We start from the raw sequence: 22,263 nt of genomic DNA, 5'->3' as shown, positions 1-22,263 counted from the left end.
ATGGAGCCGGAGTCTCTCTACAACCGGGTGGACCAAGCGGCCGGGGGGACACTCTCACAAGGTACCGTGCCGGCGGGGGATGGGGGCGGGATCTGCATTGTAAGAACCGAACAAGCCGTGCTGGGTACTGCATTGCTTTGCTAAGTTGTCAGCTGGACAACCGGTTCTGTCCAGCCTCTGCCTCTGCCTCCTGCTTTATACTTGACCCCCTGCTTCTGGAACCTTCCACAGAGTTATCCCTGTCTCCCACATAACCGCACATCTCCAATCAGGATACTGATTGCTGTGTGTGCCCACTCTGGGCTGGGCCTGTGCTGAGAACTTCTTATACACAGCATCTCACCTATTACTCCGAGGATGGGTGTTTTTGCCTCCTTTTGACGGACAAGGAAACTGAGGCACAGGGGGTAACGTAGCAGAGCACCAAGTCCAGGGTCGCGGGGCCGGCTCCGTTAACTGGCGCTCTCGGCTTATGAGTGGTTTCAGGTTGGAAAACATCATAAGGAAAATTGCAGTTCGGGTGGTGGGGCTTCGTGATCTGAAAAAATATTTAGTTTTTGTTTTAGAGTTGGTTTAGAGATACTTAGAATTCTGGCCGGCAGAGCTGGAACATGGTATGATTCCGAGTGGCAAGAAATCTGCTCCAGGGAAGGGCCACAGCCACTCACACGCTTTTGCTCGCTCTCTCCCCAAGCGTCTGTCAAGGGCCCGCCCTCCTCTCGTCAGAACACACGGGGCTGGGTGGTACACAGAGGTTTTCAGAACGTCTAGACGTCTCCAGCTGGGCCACGTGAACACAGAGGCAAGGCATTTTGTGGATTTGGGCAAGGCTGCCCCACTTGGTGGCTCAGTTTCCCACCCCATCCTTTGGGACTCGATTCCAGCGGTCCCCCTTGGCCCCGACCCTTGTGTGTTCTGAGGTTCTTAAACTTGCAGGAGATGCTGAAACAGGTCTTGGGGCTCATAGGACGAGCCTGGCAGCCTCAGTGTCATGCCCACACGGGGGAGCCGGACAGATGCCGGTGGACTCTGTCCTGGCCCCTTGGAGCCCGGGAATCTGGGCTCATCTGAGCCGTGGCTCCTTCTTATGTATGTGAGTAGAGTTGCCAGGTAAAACAGAGGATGCCCAGTTAAATGTGAATTCCGGATAGACAAGAAATAGTTTTCGACTTTAAGTATGTTCCCAAAATACAGATGCTGCAGTGTCTGAGGATGAGCTGGTGTTCATGAGGGAAATGTGGGGAGGGGAAGGGCATTGGGGGGAGGCTGGAAGAGCATGGGCAAAGGAAGAGAGGTGCAGAGGATGAGGTGTGTCCGGGGAATCAATCTCTTTGGATGTTTGGTGCTCAGGGTGTGTGTGTGTGTGTGTGTGTCTGTGTGTTTATGACTGCGTGTGTCTGTGTGTGTGGGTGCCTGTATCTGTGCGTGTGTACATGTGTGTGCAGGTGTGTGTGTGAGTGAACTTGTATGCACGTGTGTGTGCGTGTGCGTGTGTGTGTGTGAAGCATCGCGACCGACTTCCTCTTGTGGTCTAGGTGCCAGCTCTGGGGGCGGCCTGCAGGGTCCCCAGGCACATATGCTCATCTCTGCTTCCAGGAGAAAAGAAGAAGTTCCTGCCACCCACTTCCAGGAAGGATCCCAAACTTGAAGAACTGCAAAAGGTGTGGCATCCTTCTCTGACCCTCTTTCTCTAGAGGAGTCTTTTTGTCTCCCTGGGGTGGGGACCGCAGCCCACCCCCTCCCCTCCTGGACCTCAGGCTGGTGGGTGGCGATCCCGCCGGCCCCTGGGGGACTTGCTGAGAGGCTGCGTGAAGGGATACTTATTGAGCACCGACCGTGCGCCTTTACGTACATGATCCCAGCAAACTTCACGGCAGTGGAGAGGGATCTGTTGTCACCTGCATCCCAGGGAGAGATAGTGAGGCTCGGAGAAGTGACCTGACCTGTGGGGGACACACAGCTGGCCAGTGACAGAGCTGGGATTTGACCCAGGTTGTTGGCCCCCAATCTCGTGCCCCTTCTCTGGCCCAGCTGCCCAGGGCAGAGGACAGCTGGTGAAGTGGGCAGGTATAGGCATGCATCACCCACTTCTTGGTACTCTTCTTGACTGTAGGACCAGCTGGACACAGGCTTGGGACCTCCATTTTCCTCTGCCCTACTTCTGTAGTCTCCGTGGGGCCTTTCTGTTGCCTCCTCCAAGGAGGCCTCCTGGCCTGCACCACATTTGACCCCCTAGAGGACTTGTGGCCCATTTTCCATCCTTTTCTTCTTCCCTCCCATTCTGTCCATCCCCCCATCTCCTCTTCCCTCTGCTACGCCCTGGGACACAGAGGAAAACCTGGCGGCGTGCTGACACTTCATCTTAGTCTGGGTTCCTCCAGAAGCTGATCCTGAACTAAAGATTCAGGTGCAAATATTGAGTTGGGAGGTAATCGCAGGAGACAAGGAAGGGGAGCAGGGACGTAAGACAGGTGGGAAGGAGACGCCCAGGGTGGGTGATGGAGCAGGTGACGGTTGACGGAGCTCAAGCCGGCTGGGAACCTTTGGGAGCCAGCATGGAGCGGGCACCTTGGAGTCTTCCTGCTGGGGCAGAGGAGCTGGGGTGTTTATCCACCAAGTCCCGTGTAGCTCGGGCTGCTCCCTTAAAGGGATGGGGGGCTGCTTCTCTGCACTTCTGACTTCCAGGGACAGCCCTCGGCCTTTGCTGCAGTTTGCGGGAGGGGGCGGGACACCAGCGCCCATGTATTACCAAAACCTTACACAGAACAAACAATAGCCCGTAGTGGCCAGGTCTTCGGGAGCCCGGAGCAGGCCCCTGACTCAGCCTGGGAGATCAGAGCAGGCTTCCCAGAGGAGGTGATGCTTTTCCTGGCCTTGAAGGACGGGTAGGAGTTGACTGGCGGGAGGAGGGCAGAGCTGAGCCTGGTGAGAGGCCGGGTGAGGAGTGGCCCCGGGCCAGCTGTCACTCGGGGCCCACAGGTGCTGATGGAGTGGATCAATGCTGAGCTCCTGCCCGAGCACATCGTGGTCCGCAGCCTGGAGGAGGATATTTTCGACGGACTCATCCTGCACCACCTTTTCCGTAAGTGGCTGCTTCCAAAGCTGGGCAGTCCCGGAGGGCTGGGTGGTCCCGACTCCCCTTGGACCAGCCTGGGGCCTGCCCAGTGCCCTCTGCGGTGCCCTTGGCAGATTGGCTGCAGGACCGTCCCATGACCTACGGCTTCCTGAGCCCTTGCCACGGAGCAGGTGCAGTTAATCCTCAGAACAACTCTGTCCTGTGACTATGCCCGTTTTACAGACCAGGAAACTGAGCTCTGGGAGGCCTGGTACCTTGTCCAAGGTCTCACCGTGAAGAAAGTAGGGGAGCCAGGGGTCTTGGCTTTAACCACTGGGCCACCCTGCCCCACAGGAATGAGGAACGCATTGATGTGTGGGAGGCTGGGGGTGGGGGGCACAGGAATGGTCAACGTGAGGTCGGCCCGGGGCCGAGCTCACCCCATCATGCAGCCTGCGTGGCCCACGAGGAAGGGCAGCACCCTGCCTCCCTGGAGGAAGCAGACTAGCTGTGGGTCCCCGGCAGGGGCCCCAACTGTCCCCCCCGGCCAGCTGTTCCCACCCTCTCTCTCCCTCTTACTCCTTCCCCTGCCCTCAGAGAAGCTGACTGGAGTCAAGCTGGACGTGGAGGAAATCGCCTTGACCGCGGCTAGCCAGAGACGCAAGCTCGCCGTGGTCCTGGAGGCCGCCGGCCAGAGCCTGCAGGTGGAGGAGCCGCAGGCCCGGTGGAGCGTGGAGAGTGCGTGGGGCTGGTGTCAGGGAGGGTGGGGGGGCAGAGTCCCAGCCTTCTACTCGGGCTGTGGGGGGTGCTGCCTTGAAGCACAGAACAAGGGTGATAAAACGCAGCCCTGTCCATAATGCGGCCACGGCTTACTGCGTTCCGAGCATCACACACGCGCCCTCATCCACCTCGTCAGAGGGGCACTAACCGTCCTGCTTCATTAATTTAGCTAAGTTGCCTCTGCAGTGCCTGCTCGTAAGAAACGAGAGTGTGCAAAGCCCCACCCCGTTGACCATTTGGTATGATTTCCTGCCATTCCAACCTCTACATCTTCCCCATTTTTCAGATGAGAAAACCGAGGCCAAGAGACACTGAATAGCTTCACCAAGGTCGGGTGGTGAGGATGTAACAGTTTTCAAACCCGGTTTTTGTTGGGTCCCCTGCCACTACCTTCGCCACTGCAAGTCTCACATTCAATAATTGATGTTTGTAATGTTGGCCCCGAATCAGGTCGAATTCAACTTAAATCTAACAATTTGTTCACCCAGGGCCTTGCTGTAGGACATCTAGCTGTTTAAACAGCACTGCAGTGAACATCTGTGTGTTAAAATCCCCGACCACAGGGTAGATTGTGCCCTTGGGCTGTACTTGCAGAAGAGGGATGACTGGGGCAAAGTGTGACTATTTTTAGGTTCCAAATGTAGATCTCCGGACCTCTGCTCTCCTGAAGGCTGGACACAGAGCTCCTTGGCCCGCAGAGGGTGGTTGTGACGATAAGGAACCCACCACGTGGCCCCAGGTTTGGTCGTCCCCCAGGGCTCTGACCTTGTGCCCCCTCCCCTCCCAGGCATCTACAACAAGGATCTGCTGGCCACCCTGCATCTCCTCGTGGCCCTGGCCAAGTGCTTCCAGCCGGACCTGTCCCTCCCGCCCAACGTCAAGGTGGAGGTGATCATCACGGAGGTAAAGCTCAGGGTGCCGGAGGATGCCTGCCTGCTGGCTGAACATCTCGGGGCCGTATCGCCACACCCTGGGTGGGGGCCTGCTGCACGGGGCGGGGACTGAACTGGGGTGAGTTCCAGGGAGCCATGAGAAACACCAAATCCCACCAGGACAGCAGTGGGGGGTTGGGCTGGAGCTGTGGGCGGGAGATGCTGAGTCCAGTGAGGCCACGAGGAGGTCTGTGTGGGCCGGCCAGTCCCACTTACTCAGCAGACGGCACCTACCTGAGGCATCACGAAGGTCCCGGCTGACGGCAACCACACGGGCCATAAGTGACCATCTGTTCACGGCCTTTCTGGAGTCTTCACACCACTGGGCCACAGCCACTGCCCTCTCACCGTGATGGTCTCATTCCTCGACAGATGGCTGTGATGAAGGTTCCAGGGACCTTTCTGGGTCTCTCCACCCACGGGGTGCTCCCTGTCTAGCACGTGCAGGACTTCTGCCGTAGCTGATGTCCCGGGAGTCCATGCCTTCTCTCTCAGACAGACCCCGGGCACCAGAAACAGGCCCCACCTGCTTCCGCTCTCCGCTCTCCCCTCCCCCAGCCCCTGGGTACCTGGGGAGCAGCTGGCTTCCCTTTAACCCACCCGACAGAACACGAGGCCAGCCAAACTCGGGAGAAGGCTCTCTTATTGCTCAAAAGAATTGACTTGAATTCTCCACTGAGCAGTGTCCTGGCTTTGTCTACACGTATGTAAATCAGAGGCGACTTCATTCCTTCACGCACTCACCCACTCGTTCACTCACGCGCCCACCCACCCGTTCACTCACGCGCCCACCCACTCATTCATTTGTAATTCAGATGAACACGGGTCCATTGATACCCTGTGAGCCAGTCGCTGGGCAGACTTTGGGGATACCTGGGGAACGAGGCAGACGCGGTCCCCATCCTCGTGGGGCTCAAGGCCTGTGGGAAGAGGGACAATTAAGCTGGCCCCAGTGGTGAGGGCTGCCCAGGAGGCCCCCTTGAGGAGTGGATGAGGCAGAGTAAACTGGGTCCCTCGGGGCTGCTTTGGCCTCTGGTGGCAGGCGTGGTCCTAGAATTTTCTGTGGTTCCCCCTTTCCGTCCCCTTTTCTCTTTCCTAGAGCACCAAGAGTGGCCTGAAATCGGAGATGTCAGTGGAGCAACTCACTGAGTGCGGGTGAGGGAGGGACCAGGGGCGGAGCCTGGGGCCGGGGGCGGGGCAGACCTGCCTGACCTTCTTGGGAGGGGCCCTCACTCTGCCCACCGCTCTAATTGCTGCGGGGCCTGCACCGGCCCTCGCAGGGCTCACCCTCCACCCTCCGCAAAGCCCGGCAACACAGGAAGAGCTGGGGGCAGAAAGGGCTCTGGCCCTCGGTCATGAGGTCCCACTGCAGGCACTGGGGGCCAGGAGGGACCCGGAGACTGGGCTCTCTGGACCCCAACCCCAGGCTGGTTTCCTAACACCCGGAGCCGGGTGCTGCCAGGAAGCCTTACCCTCATCGGTGGCGGGGAGATCCTGCGGCTGGGCATGAAACTTACAACCGGTGCCAGGAGGCAAGGGCGCAGAGGGCTCACTCATACCACCGGCGCTTCGTGAGCACCTACTGTGTACGGGGTGGGGCTGGGACCTGGAGTGCCCGGGTCAGCCAGCTGTCGGCCTTTCGCCTGTCCTCGCACGCAGGACACCAGAGGTCGATCAGCCAATGAGCTCTCCCCTCTGCCTCGACACCCACCTGCACAGCATGTGCTTCATGGCAGAGCCGGAAACACTCACATCGGGACGAGGGCCGGGCACGTGCGCTCTGCAACAAGAGAGCCACAGAGTCCTGGGGTCTGGGAGAAGCAGGGGGTCCCATTAGGCGTCTCTGAACTGCAGGCCGCAGTTCAACCTTTAGAAGGGCCTTAGCAGTGCGGGACCAGGCTGGCCTACGGACTAAACTCCTGACTGCCTGGGTGGTAAAGGAAACCATACATGTACCTCGTATCCCCGACCCAAGCCCTCCAGCACCCCTGCTGCGTTGTCTCTCCAGGGAGACATGGCCGTCTTGCATTCCTGGACTCCCTTTCGTTGGAGATTGTAACTGGCCCAGCCAAGGGTCCCTCCCTGCTGCCCCCTGTAGGCTCACACTTCCGGGCACCTGCCCAGGTCCCTGCCCCGTTCCCTGGGTGGGAGCCCAGCCCTGCTGCAGGCCCCTGGGATGCTTGTCCTGCCCTGTGAATTGTAGAATCTTGACTGGGCACAGGCAGAATGTTTCTCATCTTTGCAAAGTTGCAAGAGCCGCGGAGGGGCCCTGGCTCTCCCTGCCGGGCGGTATTTCTCCAGACCCTGCCACATGTGGCTGGCTGGCATCCCCACTTCGCAGCCCACCTCGGTCTGGGCCAAAGGTCTTTCCTGTTTTGGTCTGAGAGTGGGCTCCTTTTGAAGGAAAGTTGTGGATTCTCCTTTCCGGTCTCACACTTACTGAAGGCCTGCTGTGTGCAGAGCACTGGGCTGTTTCAGCTCCCTTAACCCATTTTCTCCTCAGCAACCCCAGCTGGGTGAGTTCAGTTCTCTTCTGCTCACAGGCTGGGCAGCCAGCCCCACCTGGACTGAAATCCCAGATCAGCCATGTCTGAGCTGTGTTCCCTTGGGCAAGTCACTCCCCCTCTCTGAGCTTCTTCACGCCTCTGATAAAGGGGGACCCGTGCCTACTTGTTGGGGCTGCTGTGAGAGTTATAGGTGATGTAGGTGAGGGGACCTTCCCCCTCCTGTACGCTCCCAGCCCTGAGGTCCTTACGGTCTACGGCTCCTGGGTGTTCACTGCGGATGGGGTAGGGGGAAGGGCTCAAAACTCTGCCAGTCGATGACGGCAAGGTCTGTGGTCCAGGCGGTGAGCCGAGCATGGCCAAGGGCGGAGGAAGCAGACCGCTGCTGGTCCCTCCTGCCAGCGGGGCCCGTGCACTCGTCGGCCCATTTACCCTCCCAAGGTCACCCTGGGAGGAGGGCTTGTCCCCCCCCTCGAACCACCACAGCCCCACCCCGACTCTGGGAGGCTAAATGACCTCCCTGTCACCCAGCCGCTGAGCAGCTCTGCACGGGGCCCTGTCAAGGCTGAAGCTTCAGGCTCCGTGTTTGGGGAACTTGAGAGGGAGGGTGCAATTAGCGGTCACGGGCGCTGCACCCCTTCTCCCTTCATAGCCCTAAAATCACCCTTCTCAGCCTCTGATGAGCTCGGAAATGCCTGTGAGGGCAGCACAGGGACGTGTGCCCCTCCTGGCAGCTGCCCCCGTGCTGAGCCCTGGGTCTCAGGCTGCCCTTTCCACCCCCCAGGGCCACGGACGGAGGGGCCACCCGGCTCTCCAGGGAGAGTTCGGCCTACTTGGGGCCCAGAACCTTGCTTCTAGGAGGTGTGCTGGGGCGGAGAATTTAGCAACGAAGTCAAAGAAAAACCACTCAAAAACAATAAAAAGGGAGTGAAAGAAGCCAGACACTAGAGAGTACATACGATTTCATTCCATAGACGAACAGACAAAATGAAAGGCCGACTAGACAGATCAGAGCAGTGGTAACCTTTGTGGGGTGCAATGGGATGGGGGAGCACATTGGGGGTGCTAGGAAAGTTCTGTGCCTTGTTGGGGGTGGTGATTACACACGCGTGTGCATGTGTAAACATGCACCAGCTCTAAAGTTAGGATGTGTGTGTGTTTATTGTGTGTGTAATATGCCCCCCGCAAACTAAAACAGCAACCGCGAAAAGGACACAATCCAGACACTTCTAGGTGTGGGAGCCTCGGGGGAAGGTTTGAACCTCGTTTGCCATTTGCTTTTCACGAGGGCCCTGCCTGCTTACAGAGCTGCCAGGAGAAAGCAGCTGCCCAGTTTCTTTGTCAACCTTCCCACTGCCGGGTCTTGTCATATGAAGAGATTACAGGTTTGAGGATGTTTTTTTTAACCATGTGTTTCCTTTTTTCCCCCCCTACGATTTTCCCTGTAGCACAGACAAGGACCAACATTCGAGTGAGTACTTTCCTAATTTAGGGAATCTTTTCCTGCTGGATACGTGTGGAGACAAACGTGTCATGATGACAGGTTGATCATTGGGTGTGCTCACGGTTCCTTTGTGGTCTGCTGTGTGTATCTCGAGCCCTCTTGTCCGTTTGTCCCTCCTTCTGTCTGTCCGTGCATGGATCTGGCTGTTCCTTCTTAGGATACCGCTCGTATGGGTAGAGAGATTTATAATTCCCATCAGCAGCAACTATGGAGTGTTCAGTGTGTGGGCTCTGGAGCCAGCAACCTGGGTTCAAACACTAATCCCCCCATTTATTAGCCACGTGAACTTGGGCAAGTGTCTGAACCGGTCTGTGCCTCAGTTTCCTCATCTGTAAAATGGGATTAATAATGGCACCCCCCCCCCCCTTAGAATGGTGGTGAGGGTGAAGAGATACCTTGTGAATGTGCTTAGTACAGAGTAAGTGCTTAATAGTGATTGTTCACTAATTTAGCTGCTACTTTTGCGACAGAGATCTTCACCAATCAAGTGATTAACCCAGCCTTCCTTCTTCATTCATTCATTCCTTAGTCAGTCTGCCTGGCCAGTTGGTCATCCATCCATCCTTATACCAATCCATCTATCCATCCATATACCAATCCATTCATCTATTCATCCGTCCATTCACCCACCCATCCATCCATCCATCCATCCATCCATCTACCAGCCCATCCATTCATCATCCATCCATCTTAACATTATTTTTCCTCCTTGAACCTTACCCACTTGGGACAAAGAGCTGTATGGGCAAGGGATTCTCACCTGCCGAGTAGGAAATAGTGACCTGCGAGGGGCTTCTGAGAACAGGGGCTGAGAAAGGTTGAGTGGGGAAAGGGAGGAGAGGGGAGGCACGAGGGAGGCTGGTCGGATGGCTGTGTGTGTGTGTGTGTGTGTGGAGGGGCAGCCGGAGGACACAGGGGTTGCCCAGGGAGCAGTGTTTGTTAGGGGGCTGCATGAAGCTGGGTCACACAGTGAGGGGCAGGGCCATGGAAAAGGGCTTCCTTAAAACCATTTCTAGCACGTCCATCCTGTTCTGGCCTGTGACATCCGCGTGCACATTGGCCTCTGATTTCCTGGCTCCTTCAGGGACACAATTTCACTGACCACAGGCCAAGGGGGGGTCTGGGAGGGACCACAGGTGTTTCCACCATGTTTATTGGTTTATGGGGCATTTTAACGTGCATGATGCTATCTGGCGCTGCTTTTCCCCCTTCACTAATGAGGGAACTGAGGCACAGAGAGGTGAAGTGACTCGTTCAGAGTCACACAGCAGCTGATTGGCAGAATCAAGAGGGGAATTCTTCTACTCGGTTTGGGTATTCAGTGCCTGCAAGAGCATTCTCCCCAGGGGAAGGTGAAGAGCTGAATAGCTGAGAAAAGTAGGAATGCAGCTTGTGGGAAAAGGACATTAGTCTGAGGACTTGGCACCTCTGAGGCTGGACCCGTGGCCGGAGCTGCTAAGATGCAGCCCCATGGGCATGACTCAGCTACTGAGGGCGCTGGTCTTTTGTGCACTGTAGCGAAGTTCAGACTCTCTGGGAGCGCTGGGTGCCCTTATTCTGCCAATCCACAAACGCTGTGGAGGAGACCGCTGGGCCAAGAGTCAGTGCGGGGCTGGTCCCTGCTCAGCCACCTATGGCAGTTCCCGTGGGCTTGTGGGTGGAGCAGGGAACCAGCAGGAAGCAGGGCAAGTTCCCAGAGGAAGGGATGGTGTCCGCAGCAGGAAGGGTGACCATTTATTTAAGTCCTACTCTGTGCCCAGCCACCATCACAAGTGTGTTATCTGCCCCCAGACTGGATGTTTACAGTCATCCCACCTAGTGGTTATTATCAGCCGTACTTTACGGAGGAGGAAAACAAGGCACAGAGAGGGCAGGCGATTCTCTCCAGGCCACACAGCCAGGGGAGCAGTGACTCTGACCCAGACCTGTTCTTTAATTCAAGAACCATGAGATAAAACTACATCTCCCTCGAGACTGGTTATTCTGAGACACTTTGGTGGAAAAAAGTCCCTGTTTGGCCCAAAGGTAATAGCATCGTAATGAGATGTTTAATGGATCTGTCTGCAGAGGACGTCTTTGATGAATTATTTAAGCTGGCTCCGGAGAAAGTGAACGCTGTGAAAGAGGTAAGAGAAGTCAAAGTTCCAAGAGTACCTCCTGCCACCCGCCCACCCACCGCCCACCTGCCTTGAGTCCGGGGGTGGGGGTGGGGCAAAGGGAAAGGAATCGGGTCCCCACTCTGCACCTGCTGTGCGCCGGGTGCCGCGCGGGGGCCTTTTTGTGACCCCAAGTGGGAAGATCGCAAACCCGAGCTGGGGACCTGGGGCCTTTGTCCTTCCCTGGGTAGGCCATAGTGAACTTCGTCAACCAGAAGCTGGACCGCCTGGGCCTGTCTGTGCAGAATCTGGACACCCAGGTAGGGACTCAACTGCAGGGTCTGGGGCAGGGAAGGGGCATGGGGAGGGGGTTCCACAGGGCACTGGGAGCCTGGGCCCATCCTATGTGGCCTGGCGTGTGTCACCTCTTGGAACCTTGGGGTCCTCCTCTCCAATGGGGATGTTGCCGGTAGGCAGTATTGCCAATCAGGGGCACGACGGGGATCCTGTGAAGTGGGGATCTCGGGGTTTGTCTACGCTGTTATTACTTTTCATTGTAAAATAACCACTTTTCAGCTGTTTTCAAAATTAATCTTGGTCTATCCAACCCCAAGACTCAAAGCACGTGAGGTTCCCCTAAGTGCATCCGCTCGCAGCGTTTATTAGGTTGTGCTGTGTGCCAGGAGGGGTTGTAGGTGCCGACACAGCCCCGTGTCTGCGGACTCCCTGAGTTGCCCAGCCCACTGTTCTGGGGCGGGAACAGAGTCTTAGGAGGTCAGCCTTCCCCAGTGGGTCGTGGCCTCCCACGAGGATTCTGTGCCCTGTGGTTTCCCTCAACACGGCGGGGCGCAGAGGAGCTGTGAAGCTAATTGCCGGCCCAGGGCCTTCAGGGCAGCAATGGAGCCTGCTACACCCTGGGCGCGTTAACTGGGCGTGGTGGTGCAGGGGTCGGGCCACGTGGGTTTTGCTCACACAGCATGACTGGGGCCAGGTGGTGAGGTCAGGTCTGGTCACTGGAGCTGCTGATGTCTCAGGCACAGCCTGACATTAGCCAGCGGGGAACGGGGTAGCTATACCCCTGTGCCTGGTAGCTAAAGCCGATACAGCCCTCACCACGTGCCCGGCCCTGAGCAAAGTGCTTTGCGTACATTAACTCACTGACTCCTCCCAACAGACTCTTCAGGTGGGAACTGATACTATCCCACTTTACAGATGAGGACATTAAGCCCAGGGAGGTTAATTAACTTGTCCAAGGTCACACAGTGATTAACTGGTGGACCTGGGATTTGAACCCAGGTTGCTGAGGCCAGAGTTTGTGCTCCATCACCACCTCGCACGGCGGCCACGTGAGAAGTCTGCGTGTGACGTGGTGTGGTGACACTGCAGGGTGGAGATAGCAGATGGGTACGTGTTGCTCCTGGGCTCTGAGGACACCTCCTCCACCTTAGCTGTGTGGCTTTGGACCTGGACTTCTCTCAACTTCAGGCTCCTCTTTTTTTTAAAATGGGTGCAGGGATACCAACCTCAGAGAACTGTGAGTAAGAAATGAGATGATGAGCATCCAGGTATTTTGTGTATTACCTGACGCACTGTCTATGCGTAGTAAACAATACATTTGTGGTTTTACTGTATTTTATGTGGGAGTGAACAAGATGATTTCTTAGGTTTACATTCTACCCGTTTCATCTTTATCTCTCCCTTGGTAAAACAATGACGTTTGCAGAATAATGGCACATGTGAGGATGGTATTTCGACTGCTGGATAAAAGGGGATATTAAAGTCCCTGGTATTTTGGTGGTATTACCAGGGAATATGCCAAACTAATAGCATCAGAACAGACCTAATATGAGGAAATTCCATTAAGGACTTCTCGTGGTGGCTTTTCCTCCAACATTCAATCTTGTGTTTTGTGTCTTTGAAGAGATTGAATACGATTATATTAGCATATGATGTGCTGGTGCTAGGGTGACAGCTTTATCTCTGAACATACAGACAAAACAGACCAATACAAATGTGGCAGCCAGCAAAATGAGCCCGGTGTGCTGTCTCTGCCTTTTCCTGATGGAATTATTTTACACTTAACTCTGTTTTCGCCTGGGCTTCTGTAGCTCATGGAACAGTGTGTGGTTTAAAAAATGATTTGAAGCTATTTTACAGAAAATGTAAAAAGGGCTCATTTTATGGAACGCATGCTCTGTGCTAGGCAACCAATAACTGCTTTATACCTGCTGCTGTTTACAACAACTCTGTGAGGTCAGGTGTCGTCCCCGTTTCTCAAAAAGGAACTCAGAGGCTCAGAGAGCTTGTGTGACTTCCGTAGGGTCACACAGCCTGTGAAAGGCAGAGGGGCTCCTCCAGGCTATCTGCCTCCCCTTCCCTCCTTTGTAGTTTGCAGATGGAGTCATCTTACTCCTGCTGATTGGACAACTGGAAGGCTTCTTCCTGCACTTGAAGGAATTCTATCTCACTCCCAAATCTCCTGCGGAAATGGTAAGTTTTCCAAAGATTTTCCTCAGGGGTCTACCTCTAGGTAGACAGATCTAGGAAATTGGCATGATCAGTCATTATTTATTCACTTCCAGGTGAAGTAAGGGTGATGGGAAACTTTGTTTGTCCATATGTCTGCCCATCCATCCACCAGCCTCACCCATAGACCCTCACACCTATCCACCTGCCCATCCACCCATCTATCCACCTGCCCATCCATCACCCATCCATCCATCCATCCACCTGCCCATCACCCATCTATCCACCTGCCCATCCATCCATCCATCCATCCATCCACCTGCCCATCCATCCATCCACCCATCCATCCACCTGCCCATCCATCCACCTGCCCATCCATCCACCAGCCTCACCCATAGACCCTCACACCTATCCACTGACTTATTCATTCACTCATCCACGCATTTCAACCACCCATTCACCTGCCTGCACATCCATCCATCCATCCGCCCATCCATCCACCTGCCCATCCATCATCCATCCATCCATCCATCTATCCACCCATCCATCCACCTGCCCATCCACCCATCTATCCACCTGCGCATCCATCCACCCATCCATCCACCTGCCCATCCATCATCCATCCATCCATCCATCTATCCACCCATCCATCCACCTGCCCATCCACCCATCTATCCACCTGCGCATCCATCCATCCATCCATCCACCTGCCCATCCATCCATCCACCCATCCATCCACCTGCCCATCCATCCACCTGCCCATCCATCCATCTATCCATCCATCCATCCATCCACCCATCTATCCACCTGCCCATCCATCCATCCATCCATCCACCCATCCATCCACCTGCCCATCCATCCACCTGCCCATCCATCCATCCATCCATCCACCCATCTATCCACCTGCCCATCCATCCATCCATCCATCCACCCATCCATCCACCTGCCCATCCATCCATCTATCCATCCATCCATCCATCCGCCCATCCATCCACCTGCCCATCCATCCATCCGCCCATCCACCCATCCACCTGCCCATCCATCCATCCATCCGTCCATCCATCTATCCACCCATCCATCCACCTGCCCATCCACCCATCTATCCACCTGCCCATCCATCCATCCATCCATCCAGCCACCTGCCCATCCACCCATCTATCCACCTGCCCATCCATCCATCCATCCATCCATCCACCCATCCATCTACCTGCCCATCCATCCATCTATCCATCCATCCATCTATCCATCCATCCATCCACCCACCCATCCACCTGCCCACCCACCCATCCATCCACCTGCCATCCATCCATCCATCCACCCACCCATCCACCTGCCCATCCATCCATGCATCCACCTGCCCATCCATCCATCCATCCACCTGCCCATCTATCTATCCATCCATCCATCCATCCATCCATCCATCCATCCATGCATCCACCTGCTCATCCATCCATCCATCTACCTGACCATCTATCCTTCCATCCATCCATCCATCCACCTGCCTATCCATCCATCTACCTGTCCGCCCACCCATTCACCCATGTACCGGATCCATCATTTTCTGAGGTCCTCTTGGTATCAGGCCCCGTGGGCCATAAAGACAGTCCAACACAGCTCCTGCTTTTGAGGACCGCTCACTCTCCACCCGCTGGACTCTCAGTGATGTATGGTATTCTAGGGCTGTGATGAAGTGCCTTGGCTCATGGTGGGTGGGCCGGTGCAGGACCTGAAAGAAAGCGTCGCTAGCAGGATCTGCAGCAGTCAGGAGAGGCCTTGTGTGAGAGGTGGCCATGAAATTGTCTAGGGCTTGGTTCGCAGCGTTAACTAGGGAGGGCACCCCCAGGGGAAGGGAACAGAGTCAGCCAAGGCTCAGATGTGGCAGGGCTTCTGGCCTTGTGGGGGTCAGGAGTTCCCATGTGGACCCTGGAGTCTGGGGGGCTGATTGGGAGATGGATGCGTTAGTCCAGGCGGAGGGCTCTGGTCTCTGCCTGCACCTCAGGCTTTTTGTCCCTAAAATGTGCTCACAGCCCCTGCCCTGCCACCCCTCAGACCACAGGGGTATGTGGTCCCTGGTTCCCCAGACCCACCCAGGACCCCGGGTGGCCAGCTTCTCTCTGTCTGCACCAGGGTCCCAGGGACGGCTCAGCGGCAACCCAGGGTAGGAGGGCACCCTTTCACCCCTCCAGAGACGGGACACCAGGCAGGGCTGGGTGCTGGTTCCCAGTGCCAGCCTTGGGGAGTTTCTGGGAAAAGGAAAGATTTTTGTCCCCTTTGATGTGCCCATGGCCCTGGGGCTGGTTCAAACCTCAAGGCCTGCCTGGGGTTGGGGGGTGAGCCTGTACACCCTTGACCCTGGCCCAGTTCCAGTTTCGATCTCTGCCTGGCCCCCACATATCCGCAGCCCTGTCTGTCCCTGCTTCTGGCCGCAAGCCTGACCTACTCGGTCCCCTGCCGAATGTGCCAGGCCCGCCTTCCCCGCCTGCCTGACCCCCGCCGCAGCCTCACTGCCCGCCTTTGCTCCTTACTCGGCCCGGGCCTCTGGCGTCTCCAGACCTTCCCCAGGCCGTTCTCTAGGCCCATCCTGCTTCCTGCTTTGCTTCAACCCCTTAGCCGGGTGGCCGGCTCTGACCACCTTATCCCCTCTGAGCTCTTGGGCATCCTATGGGGCCCCGAACCACGGCTACTCTCACATTCTCTTGGAGTTCCTACCTGCCTCCGGCCTCACCTGGCCCGTTACCCCACTTCTCCCTCACTCCATACCCCTGCGAGGGAGGCAGGGCAAGGTTGTATCTCCATTTTACAGAGGGGAAAACTGAGGCTTTGGGACATGCCCAGGGCCATCCAGCTACTCAGTGACAGGTCTGACACCAGGACTGGCCACCCAACCCTCAGCCCACATTTCGCCCTTTGCAGCAGGAAGATACCATCTTTGTGGGCATCATCTCCACCTTCCCAGGAGGCAGGGGGGCTCTTGACTCGAAGATGGATTTGGGACTCAGATTCCCAAGAGCTGAGAAGCAAACAGGCTAGAGCAGTGCAGTGTTTGTAGCTCTAGGGGTGGTAGAAACAGTGGTCAACACTTCCTAAGTTCTCGTCCTTCACCAGGTACTGTATTAACCAGCTATTGCCACGGACATGCTGTGTAACAAACCCCCCAGACAACCAGTGCCTTAAAACTGCGATCCTTCATTCTCATGGATCTGCGGGTCGGCTGGGTTTGGCTGCTCTAGGCTTGGCTGGGCTCCACCACTCGTGCGGGATGGGCTGGGCGTCAGGCCATCTAGGCTGGGGTCACTGGGGCGGTCCAGCTCTGTGCCGTGTGCTTCTCGTCCTCCTCCTGGGACTGGCAGTGAGCCTGGCATGGTTTTTTCACGGCAACCGCAGGGACACAGAGACAAAGCAGAACACACAAGGTGCAGGCTCAGACCTGGGGTGCTGTCACTTCCTCTTCATCCTCTTGGCCAGAGGAGGCCCTGCGGCCTTGGTGCAGAGGCGGGAGAGCCCTGTGCTGTGTGGTGCAGAGACGATGCAGAACTGGGCCCGGGGAGGCGCTTGCCTCCCTGGATGAACTTGCTAATTCCTCCCCACATCGGGTCTCTGAGTAGGAACTATTCCCCATCCCCATTTTGCTCTGGGGAAACTGAGTTCAGAGAGAGCTAGTAAGCTGGTCAGGAGCGCACCACTAGTTTGGGTCGAGGTCAGACTGGCATCCAGGCTTGTACGTCTCCAAAGCCAGAGCCGCCTCCTTGCGTCCTTCCGGGGGAGCCAGGGGGAGCCCCATAGGAGATGGGGGTGGGGTGGTGGGCTTCTGGAGGCTCGCCCGGAGCTGCGGGGACGGGGGGCTTAGGTGGGTCAGAGTGAGGCTGAGACCGTGGCACTGACCTTCATCCACAAGGCAGGAGGCCCATGTGTGATGAGGGTGGGAGGCTGGAGACGGGCAGGTCACACGCGGGCCCCCTGGGGATGAGGGGCTCAGAGCAGCACAGGGGTCCCCTCTCTGTTACTCAGGTGTTGGGGATGTCACACCTGAGTAATGGGATGTCAAGGTGTGATCACTATTTGCTCACCTCCAACCCCTAGTTAGTTACAAGCCAGGGACAAACATCCCAACTTCCAAGGCCCCTGTGTGCAGGCAGCCTGCCAACTCCACCGGCTTCAGAACAGGCTTCAGGACCGGCTTCCAAAGATGAGCCACGATCTATGTGGAGGAAAAGAAGCAGCCTCTCAGCTCAGACCCCAAGGATGCATTTGTATGGACTATTGTAGGAAACCTCAGCCATAGGAATGTGTAATAAAAATGCCGAGGAAGTCATTAGCAGAAGAGCGCAGGAACTGCGGCCTTTCCCGAGGAATTGTTTTCTCTGCAGCGTGGCCTCTGGCCATTGAATTGCTCCTTATCAGACCTTCTTTGCCGATGGCTTCTACGTGAGGTTGCCGTTCCCTGAGGGAAGAGGCATCCGGGTGGAGGAGAGAGGCGGTCATTTTCTCTGCAGAAATGAAAGCGCAGGGCCAAGAATCTCTGGCTTCCTCCTACATGCAATTACTTCTCCCCGGGACGATTTGAATGCATCCTTCTGGGTCGTAACCTTCTCTCAGCTCCATACTTTCATCATCTCAAACTGTGCGCGGAAGAAAACTGATGCTTTGGGTGGAGCGTGGTGGGATCAGGCTGGAGCCTGGGGCAGCTGCTCCTGGTCAGACTGGGCATCACCGAGGAGTGTGACCCATAGAAACAAGTGCGATCACCGCCCTAGTTGATGGCAGCAATTCTCACATTCCACGAGGGCAGGCAGTGGGTCTGGGTTTGCCCCTGTTGCGTGGCCAGCGCATAGTAGATGCTCAATAATTTTTATTTATTTTTTGCGGTACGCGGGCCTCTCACTGTTGTGGCCTCTCCCGTTGCGGAGCACAGGCTCCGGACGCGCAGGCTCAGCGGCCGTGGCTCACGGGCCCAGCCGCTCAGTGGCACGTGGGATCTTCCCGGACCGGGGCACGAACCCGCATCCCCTGCATCGGCAGGCGGACTCTCAGCCACTGCGCCACCAGGGAAGCCCAATAACTATTTTTTAAATAAGTGAAGGAAGTCTTTCCAAGACACTGGTCCCGTGAGCCGCTGTGTGAGAAATGGATCCTATGGTCAAGTCACCTGGGAAAATGCACAGTCTCGAAGGCTCATGACACACCAAGACATATTCAAGGCTCTGAGAAGTCCTGCAGTCGGGGATTTCCATATAAATTTGTCGAAGCCAACGTTTCCCAAAGCTGTTTGGCTTTCTGCACCCTGGACCACGCTGTGGGGATGCGGGCTTAGAGGGTGAGCGCATCAAAGGCAGGGCTGCGAGGCGGGGGAAGCCAGCCTGGGTGTCTCGTTCTCACTCTGACATTTACTTTCTGTGCGCCCTGTCAATAGTGTTCATGGTGAGAATGAGAATAATAGCAACAGTTGTAACCCTCATTTTCCAGTCGGGGGAAGACTTGGGGACAAAGCACGGGACGAGCAGTGGAGGTCTTAGCCCCTCACTCTGAGGTTTGCTTCCACCTGGTCTGGACATCCACATGGGTGTGTCTCACCTGCTTGGGAACATTGGCATCTGTGACAGCCTTGGTTTCTTCTTCTTGACGGGCTCTAGAGGGGCCAGCCCTGCTGGGCCGGTGACCCAGCCTCTGCCACTCTCTCTCTTGCATGTTGGACCCAGCTCAGTGCCTCTGTCCATCTGATGCTCCATCAACTCTCCCCCTTGGAGAAGGGCTCTGCTCGCTGCCTTCCAGATCCCCGTGGTCCCCGCACGGCCACCAGCTGCCACGGAGGACTCTGGCCCCTTGCCCGGGATGCGGCAGGAGTCCTTGGCGTGGGCGGAACATGCTCCCCCTGACCCTGCCCTGTGCCCTCAGACCAGGACTGCGACCTGCCCCTTTCCCTCTCAGACAGAGTTCTGTCTCAGGGGCTTCAGGCCCTCCTACACGCCTCACTTCCCAACCCTTGTAGGAGCCCGGACAGCTGGAATTTGCAGGGAAGCCCTGGCTCTGCCTTTATTATTCCACGTTCAAGTCTTGCCTTGTGGTTCCAATCCTGTGTCCACCATCACACTTGGATCTACACGGCAGCTTGGAAAGGCCTCTGGAAGATGCACTATTCCCCTTGTACAGATGAGGGGACAAAGGCCCAGGCAGGACATGTGCCTTGTCTGACCTGTGACTTGTGACCTAGTGGGGTGGGTGCACAGACATCTAACCCAGATCTGCCCAGACCCACCAGGAGGTGACTGCAGGCGGCCTAGGCAGGGCGGCCTCCTCGGATGGGCCTGGCTCATCTGCTGCTCTGCCAGCCGGGTCTCTGGGCCCCTGGCTAGGTTGCCATGGGAACTGCCTGGCCTGTGTGAAGCGGGCTTTGGGGCTGGTATGGTCGGCAGATGGGGAGGGAAGGGACCAGCACGGCTGGCCACCAGTCTGGGACATCCAGTCAGCACGGTGGGCCTGAGACCGTTGAAGGAAGGACCTGCTTGAGGCGCCAGTGAGCCGGGGACCCAGCCAGCTTTATCCCTGCCTCGTCCTGCCTTGCCCCACGCCCTCTTTTTTACCACACCAGCCTGCTGTCCCAAGGAGAAGGGCAGGGGTCTTTTCGGTGGGGTCTGAGAAACTAGCTGTGAAAAAGGCAGGGCTCCACTAACAGAGGGGCTGCTCTGAGCCGAGGGCTGATGGGGCTCCCCAGGTCCCGTCACCCAGGGTCCTGTATTGGGGGAGATGGTGGAGACCCCACTTTGCAGGGAGCAAGTGGAGGGCCCGAGGCACCAAGGGACTTGCTCGAGGCTCCCCAGGACCGAGCGGGGATCCGAACCTGGGTGGGCCTGAGTCTGGCCCGGGGAATTCTCAGTGCTGAGAGCCGTGTCTCAGGCGCCAGCCCAGGCAGAGGGGTGGCACAAAGGGCAGGCACCTGGGTAGAGGTGGCTCCTCCAGCCCCCGGTCTGCTTTGCAGGCCTCCGGTTCCGACACTTTCCGTCTTGTGAGTTCGGATGAGCCCCGTGGCCACTCTGAACGTCGGTCTTCTCATCAGTGCTTTACCCATGGAACTCAGCTCTCTGTTCCTGAGGGAGTCTCTGTTGCTCACGGGTTTTGGGGCTGCTTCGGAAGAGATCAGGATGAACCCATGCTCCCTTCCCCGGTTAGTCCCCTCACCTGGCAGGACTCACCCCCAGGTGTCACCTCCACCAGGAAGCCTTCCCTGATCCCTGGGCTGGGTGCCTTCCTCAGGGACTGCCTTTCCCACTAGAGGTGGCCTCCTTGCTGCACAATGGGTCATTGTGCTGACATCTGATGGGGTCTTGTCATTGTAGCTACACAACGTGTCCCTGGCCCTGGAGCTGCTGAAAGATGAAGACCTTCTCAATCACCCCGTGAGCCCCGAAGGTGAGTGCAGGGCCCTCGTGGGCAGCCAGCCTCGGGCGGGCGCCACAGAGCGGGGCACGGGGCGTGGGGACAGCCGTGTGTTGGTGCAGCCTCTTGCCTGGCGTTTGCTGAGTTTTCCTAGGCGGGGCACTGTGTCCACAGCCCCTACCCACGCCAGTGGAGGATGGTCCTGGGGAGAGGAGATGGGGGACTGAGGTCCCTGGGGATGGGCTGTCCGGAGGGCTGAGGCCTGGAGGAGTTGCAGTGTTGGGGACCCCACAAGAGGGTGCCGGGGAGGAGAAGGAGGTAGCACGCCCTGTGCTGGGTCCTGGACTCAGGCCTAGCTTGACCTACTGTCCTGGTTTGCAGGGGCCTCTCCCGGGTTTAGCCTGAAGGCCTGTGTCCCAGGGAACCCCTTGGTCCCGGGCAAAGGTGGACGGTTGGCCACCCCCTGCCCACGCCTGAACCCTGCCCTGCTCTCCCCTGGCCCGCAGACATCGTGAACAAGGACACCAAGAGCACGCTGCGAGTCCTCTACGGCCTGTTTCGCAAGCACAAGCTGAAAGAAAGCACGGACGGGGAGCCCCTGGAATCCCCAAATTAACCATCACAGCCCCCAAAATCTGCTTCTTAGAGCCTGCCTGCCAGCCCCAGCTGGAGGTCCTGAGGGCCGCAGAGGGATCTCCTCGCCTTCCAGCCAGCCCCTGGGCCTCCCACTCTTATCCTGTGTGTCTGCGGCACGCCCCAGCCCCCCCTTCCCTCTCTGCTCTTTCCATCTGTTTGAATATCTTTGAACTCACTAAGCGTGGATTCGTTCTGAGCCAACCTCTGGCCTCGCTCAGTTTCTTTTAACAAATGTATTTCTGGGAGGGATTTGGGGAGCCTGCCGTTGTCCTGGGAAGGGCCCCGCTAAATGTACATGAATATGAGCTGACCCCCCGCTCCGCACGCAGCCTCTCTCCCCACAGGGTGGGTGTGGGAGGGGCTCTTGTCTCTGAGGCCACCCCTGGGGTAGCCAAGAGCCCAGCGGTGCTGACCTTCACTGGAGCAGGACCGCCCCTCAGGTGTCAGGGTTGACCTGACGGCGGAGACCCGCCTGCCCACACTCAGCTACTGCAGCCCGCCTGCCTCTCGAGTGGTGGCCCCAGCATCGCCCTCCAGAGGCAGGAGCCCTAAGTGGCTCCAAAACCAGGCCGCTGTGCCCCTCGGGAAAGTCAGTTCAGTTACTTTTCAGAGGAACCGTGGCCCAGGCCCAGCCCTATGGCCGCGATGGTGAGCTTTGCCCAAAAGTCACAGAGAAGACGTCTTTGTGGCTGATTAGTGGGTCAAATCGTCTCCTAGTCGGTCCCCAAGGAGCTGCTGCGTGCGTGTGTGTGTGTGTTTGTGTGTGTGTGTGTGTGTGTCTGTGTGTGTGTGTGTTTTTGTGTGTTTGTGTGTGTGTGTGTCTGTGTGTGTGTGTGTCTGTGTGTGTTTGTGTGTGTGTCTGTCTGTCTGTCTGTCTCTCTCCAGCGAGACTCAGCACTTGCTGCGTACATTTATCAAA

At 57.1% G+C, this 22,263-nt stretch overlaps 1 protein-coding gene across 1 annotated transcript; it reads left to right on the top strand.

Moving 5' to 3' along the window:
* On the top strand, nucleotides 1-21,324 carry PARVG (parvin gamma). The gene is made up of 12 exons (XM_065888044.1): nucleotides 1-61; nucleotides 1,597-1,661; nucleotides 2,980-3,082; nucleotides 3,653-3,793; nucleotides 4,623-4,738; nucleotides 5,867-5,922; nucleotides 8,720-8,742; nucleotides 10,843-10,901; nucleotides 11,123-11,191; nucleotides 13,260-13,361; nucleotides 20,669-20,741; nucleotides 21,215-21,324. Exons 1-12 carry the CDS (start codon nucleotides 1-3, stop codon nucleotides 21,322-21,324), a joined length of 978 nt encoding a protein of 325 aa, XP_065744116.1.
* The last annotated feature ends 939 nt before the right edge of the window (nucleotides 21,325-22,263 follow it).

Source organism: Phocoena phocoena, chromosome 11 (assembly GCF_963924675.1).
Source record: "Phocoena phocoena chromosome 11, mPhoPho1.1, whole genome shotgun sequence".
Taxonomy (NCBI): Eukaryota; Metazoa; Chordata; class Mammalia; order Artiodactyla; family Phocoenidae; genus Phocoena; species Phocoena phocoena.
The sequence above is the reverse complement of the archived record's forward strand: the minus strand, read 5'-3'. Positions and strand labels throughout refer to the sequence as shown.

Bases quoted from the DNA above. Each gene is read 5' to 3' on its own strand.
- PARVG (XM_065888044.1), top strand. From the start codon at position 1: ATGGAGCCGGAGTCTCTCTACAACCGGGTGGACCAAGCGGCCGGGGGG. The intron at 5,923-8,719 runs GTGAGGGAGGGA...TTTTCCCTGTAG, and splicing joins GAGCAACTCACTGAGTGCGG to CACAGACAAGGACCAACATT. The intron at 20,742-21,214 runs GTGAGTGCAGGG...CCTGGCCCGCAG, and splicing joins TCACCCCGTGAGCCCCGAAG to ACATCGTGAACAAGGACACC.